The 6,000-nt window shown below is 45.2% G+C and overlaps 1 protein-coding gene across 14 annotated transcripts in view; it reads left to right on the forward strand.

Annotated features, from left to right (window-relative positions):
- The window catches only part of MCF2L2 (MCF.2 cell line derived transforming sequence-like 2), a 169,320-nt gene that overhangs the window by 44,894 nt on the left and 118,426 nt on the right, over window positions 1–6,000 (forward strand). For all 14 annotated transcript variants that reach the window (XM_051626403.1, XM_051626400.1, XM_051626413.1 and 11 more), the window contains exon 3: window positions 4,662–4,776. In XM_051626403.1, coding sequence (XP_051482363.1) covers window positions 4,662–4,776 — 115 coding nt within the window. The remainder of the gene's footprint in view (window positions 1–4,661; window positions 4,777–6,000) is intronic.

Raw genomic sequence — 6,000 nt, forward strand, 5'->3', positions numbered from 1 at the left:
CTTATCAATGAATGGCGACAAGACTGGTGCCAAAGGCAGGGCTTTGGTTTTTTTGACCATGGGCTGCTCTACGAGACACCTGGCCTGATGGTGGCAGGTGGGATGCACCTGTCCCAGAGGGGGAAAAGGCTTTTGGGGCAGGACTTAGCTGGGCTCATTGAGAGAGCTTTAAACTAGATGTGAAGGGGGAAGGGGAGAAAACTGGGTCTGTTAGGGACAAGCCCAAGAGAAACATACCAGGGCCTGAAGGGGGGTGGTCTAAGGAGGATTTGGTCCTACCAGTGTGCTCTGCTTGCTTCCTGAAATGCCTGCACACCAATGCACGCAGCATGGGCAATAAACAGGAAGAGTTAGAGGTCTGTGTGTGGTCTAAGGGTTATGATCTGGTAGCAATAACAGAGACATGGTGGGACAGCTCACACGACTGGAATGTGGCCATGGATGGCTATGTGCTTTTTAGGAAAGATCGGTCGGTGAAGCGAGGTGGTGGAGTTGTTCTTTATGTGAGAGAGCAGCTAGAATGTATCGAGTTTTGGCAGGGGCTGATGAGGGGCAAGTTGAAAGTCTGTGGGTAAGAATTAAAGGGCAGGGTGGTATGGGTGATGCAGTTGTGGGGGTCTACTACAGACCTCCTGATCAAGATGAGGAAGTTGATGAGGCTTTCTACAGGCAGCTGAAAGCAGCCTCACAATTACAGTCCTTGGTCCTCATGGGAGATTTTAACTACCCCAATATCTGCTGGAAGACTTACACAGCCAGCCTTTCACAGTCTAGGAGGTTCCTCCAGTGCATTGATGACAGTTTCTTAATGCAAATGGTGGACATCCATAAATCGATGGGTCTGGATGAAATGCATCCAAGGGTGCTGAGGGAGCTGGCGGAGGTCATTGCTAGTCCACTCTCCATCATCTTTGGTAAGTCATGGGTAACAGGAGAGGTGCCTCAGGACTGGAGGATAGCAAATGTCACTTCAGTCTACAAGAAGGGCAAGAAGGAGGACCCGGGTAACTATAGACTGGTCAGCCTCACCTCCATCCCTGGAAAGGTGATGGAACAACTTGTCCTTGGCACTATTTCTAGACATATCAAGGAGATGGGGGTCATCAAGAGCAGTCAACATGGTTTTACCAAGGGTAAGTCATGTTTGACTAACCTCATAGCCTTCTATGAGGAAATTACTAGGTGGATAGATGATGGTAGAGTGGTAGATGTGGTTTATCTTGATTTCAGTAAAGCATTTGACACCGTCTCCCACAGCATCCTTGTAGATAAGTTGATCAAGTATGGGTTTGATGATCAGGCAGTGAGGTGGATCAAGAACTGGTTGAAAGGAAGAAGTCAGAGAGTTGTAGTCAATGGGGCAAAATCTAGTTGGAGGCCTGTGACTAGTGGAGTCCCTCAGGGGTCAGTACTGGGACCGGTGTTGTTCAACATCTTCATCAACGACCTGGATGAGGGTACAGAATGTACCCTCAGCAGGTTTGCTGATGACACCAAGCTGGGAGGAGTGGCTGACACACCAGAAGGCTGTGCTGCCATTCAGAGAGACTTAGACAGGCTGGAGACTTGGGCGGGGAAAAACCTGATGAAGTTTAACAAGGGCAAGTGTAGAGTTTTGCATTTGGGGAAGAAAAATGTCATGCACCAGTACAGGTTGGGGGCTGACCTGCTGGAGAGCAGTGTAGGTGAAAGGGATCTGGGGGTCCTGGTAGACAGGAGGATGACCATGAGCCAGCAGTGTGCCCTTGTGGCTAAGAAGGCCAATGGCATCCTGGGGTGTATTAGAAAGGGTGTGGTTAGTAGGTCAAGAGAGGTTCTCCTCCCCCTCTATTCTGCATTGGTGAGGCCGCATCTGGAGTATTGTGTCCAGTTCTGGGCCCCTCAGTTCAAGAAGGACAGGGAAGTGCTTGAAAGAGTCCAGCGCAGAGCCACGGAGATGATGAAGGGAGTGGAACATCTCCCTTATGAGGAAAGGTTGAGGGAGCTGGGTCTCTTTAGTTTGGAGAAAAGGAGACTGAGGGGTGACCTCATCAATGTTTACAAATATGTAAAGGGTGAGTGTCAAGAAGATGGAGTTAAGCTTTTTTCAGTGATGACCAGTGATAGGACAAGGAGTAATGGATACAAATTGGAGCATAGGAGGTTTAAGGTGAATATCAGAAAAAATTTTTTTACTGTGAGAGTGACAGAGCACTGGAATAGGCTGCCCAGAGAGGTTGTGGAGTCTCCTTCTCTGGAGACATTCAAAACCTGCCTGGACGCCTTTCTGTGTGATGTACTCTGGGTGACCCTGCTCTGGCAGGAGGGTTGGACTAGATGATCTTTCGAGGTCCCTTCCAACCCCTATGATTCTATGATTCTGTGATTGCTGCTTTAAACCAAAGTATCCCAGGTTATTCTGTCTCCCTTGTTTAAGGTATTTTCACGTAGCTGAAATAGGTGACAGGGAGAGTGTAGTGCCCAGGCGTCCTGTGAATGTGTACATGTTATTGTCTATGAAATACCTTGACATGCACTGGACTCTACAAGAAGAGAGAGAGCAGACAGGCTTTTTATTTCATTTTCCTGGCCATTACTGTTTGCACCCAGAAGATGTCACTAAGAATCTGTAACAAACTATCCTAACTGGATACCCACTGGTTGAAGTTCCTGGTTTTTAGAGTGCAGCAGTCTGGTCAAAGTCTGACTAAATACACATGTCAGCATATTCTGTGTCACTGCTGACTGCAGATCATGTGGCCAGAGTGCCCTGAGATCAAGCTGCTGTGCATCAGCACTTGGCCTTATCCTGAGGTCAGTGTGGAGGCAGTGACTCTGCTCAGCATTTAAAATTCAATTCAGTGCAGTGTGAATGATAGGATTCCTTCTTTGCATCTTGGCTGGAAGCCTTTTGAATCTCAGTAGGCCTTTCCCCCCTTGCCCCAAACAGGGTGAGTTTAGTCAGTGGATGAGCTAACATAACTGAGTCATTTTCAGATGCAATTAAAGTAATGATCGACCTTCAGAAAGGAAAATAGGGGCTAAAGATAAAGTCCTGACAAAGCCACATGTCACTAGATGTCAAGAAGAAAAATTATTTCCTTGTTTAAAGTTCCAGTTTTCTAGAGCTCCCACTTCTACTTCATGCAAACATTGTGTTCCTCAGCATCCCAGATCTCTGTGGACGGGGCCTTAAATAATACACCTGAGTCTGGAAGAGCTGGGCAGAGTCACAGTCAAGACTAGCAAGGGACTGACCACTCTAGACAGAAATAGTTAGGAATTACTGGAGCACCTCTGTGCAATGATTACCAAAACAATAGCAGAAGCAAATGGCATGTGGCATCAGCTGTGGTTATCAGCAGGGAAAGGCAATGGTCTATGGGAGCAGCCTTGAAACAAGATTAATTTATGAGGATTTAGGGGGTACTTTTGAGGAAAGAGGTCTCTTTTTTTTTTTCCCTTCCCCCTGAAACTGTTTCCTCCCATGCTCTTATCGGAATAGTTTATTGGATATTTTCCTTAAGAAGGTGTGGGAATTTTTGTCTCTCTCTCAGAGCTTCCCCTTCACTAAGGGGGACCTATTCCTTGAACAAGAATTTTCTGTGGGTTATAAATAGCTAGGAAACCTGTTATGAATGGCTAGGAAAACTGTCCATGCTGCAGGACTAGACTCTGTATTGGAATTAGAGAGAATTGTTCAGCCTGGTGCAAAAAATAGGCTTGTATGGAGATTGCAGAGGGTGGAGAGAGACTCGGGGAAAATCATGACTTTAGTACCCTAGGCAGCACTAGGCAATAAGGTACCTGTAACAAAAGCTTTGTTTCATTGTATTCCTTTATGTGCTGCTGCCTCATTAGTCTGCTCTTGGCTTTTAGTCAAAACTGGTGAGAAAACTCCTCTTAACTTCTGTGTGGTTTGAGTGACACCCAGATTTATTAGCAGAATCAAGTTAGGATTGGTCCTGCAAGTAAACAGGGTTTGTACTGTCTACTACAACATCTTCTAGAGCTGAGCATTGTGCCAGGATAACTGTAAAGGCTGCTGGGTTGTAAGAGTTTTGGCTCTGTGTTTCCCATAGCTCTGACCGTGTTTTAATACTGCTATTTGGATCAGAGTGTCCCTCAGACAAGAACTTTTGTTGACCTTGCTGCTTATGACCTTCCTGTCATATTCAACAGAAATACAATGCAAATAAATAAGATGAGCAAACTCACTGATTCAATACTCCATGCATTTTGAGTGGGTTTTTTATTTAGGAAAGGCCGAAGACTGGGTCTGTCCTAGGCTTGTGTGATGGATTACATGTGTTTATTCAATGACTGTATGCTGTATTCATTTCCTTTAATGTCTAGAGGGAACGGCAGAGTGCTGTACCTGTACGTAGGGAAAATGCTGTCACATTATCACAAGGAGTTATTTGGAAATGAAACAAAGAACCAAATGAACAGGAGTTTCATGAAAAAGCTGAGAATAAACAACAGAGGCTAGAATCTCAGCTTGATTAAACCAAGATAATTAAACTACAGTGAGTTATAATATCAAATGGGAAGCTGATCACATAAATATTGGATCTGGGTGCTTTTCAATGAGAGATGTGCCAGTGTTTCCCATCTGAGTGCTGACTAGTCTGCCCAGAGGATGTCATCACCCTCTAATCATTACAAACTCTCTTTTGCAGGAGGAAGAGGCAAGGATGGGGCACCCATTATAACCTTTCCAGAATTTGCAGGATTCAGTGACATACCTGATGAAGATTTTCTGAATGTGGTTACATACCTAACCAGCATTCCCAGGTGAGGCTAAGCACAAATGTCTGCTGGTTTCCTGAAGAGCTCTGCCTCCCCAGTGGCTCACTGCTTTTAGTGGTGCTACCAGGATGTACCAGTGACTCCACATCCATCCAGTCAGTATGAAGCTTTTGTATGTACAGGAGGCCTTAGAAACCACTCACAAAATTTTTATGGGGAAAAAAAGCTTCACGCTGGACAGGTTTTCTGTTCAGGTCATGAACTGGGTGTGGGGATGTCTAGACCTGAAGAGCAACAGTGAAGAAGCAGGTCAAAAGGGAGCTATGCGTGGCCACTTGTGAAAACTCTCGGAGGCACTGGATGTAACAAGGGAAGGGTTGCTGCTGGAAGGAGCCAATTTTACATAGGCCCTTTTGCTGCTTATTCTCAGTGCATCTTTCTGTGCAAGTTTTCTCTTTTTCAAAAAAGGCAATCTAGGTACCCTGACAGGATTCTGGCAAGCAACGTGTGCTTTCTGATGCTTCATTTACTGGGAGATTGCTCCACAGCCAGGATGTTTTCCTTTCTGTTTGCCTGCAAGGAGAATTAAACAAACTCACTTCCACTGCTCTGAGGAAATGCACTAAGGCATGGCTGCTGAATTACTTTTTGTTTATCCAAAAAGAGCTTAATATTTTTTCAGTCCCCTGATCCTGTCTCTGGACCATGGCTGTTTGTGCTAGTCAGAAGCACAGCAGGGATTTATTATTTCCTGTGGTTTTGTGTTATAAAGGTGCTTAGAGGATGATGAGGGAAAAAACGTGCCTCCTTCAAGTCTGAGTAAGAAGTTTTCCAGCTTCACCTACATGTATTCCCCGTAACAAGTTGCCAAAGCAAGCTGAGAGAAACCACACACTGTGAACTTAACAGCTTCATTGTTTCACCCTGCTCTGTAGGGCCTTTGTTCTGCCAGAAGAAACTCTGTTTTACCTATTTCTTCGCTAGCTTCCGGACTGGGAGGATGACCAGCTTTGGGGTTAATAAAACAGCAATAGTAGCTGAGAAAAACACACAGCTAGTTTGCCAGTTCTTTGTATTTGGTATTGTATTGGGGAACTAGCATGTTACATTGTCAACATGATGGGCAGAAATGCTTTATACTTCTTTGGCCTGTGTGAAAGCCAAAAGTACAGCTGTGTTCAAAATAATTTAGTCAAATTCTGAAGGATAGCTCCCTCAAAGGCAGCTGAACACAATGGCTCAGATGCAAACTCTAGCTGAAGATGTATG

This window comes from Apus apus, chromosome 8 (assembly GCF_020740795.1).
Source record: "Apus apus isolate bApuApu2 chromosome 8, bApuApu2.pri.cur, whole genome shotgun sequence".
Lineage (NCBI taxonomy): Eukaryota > Metazoa > Chordata > Aves > Apodiformes > Apodidae > Apus > Apus apus.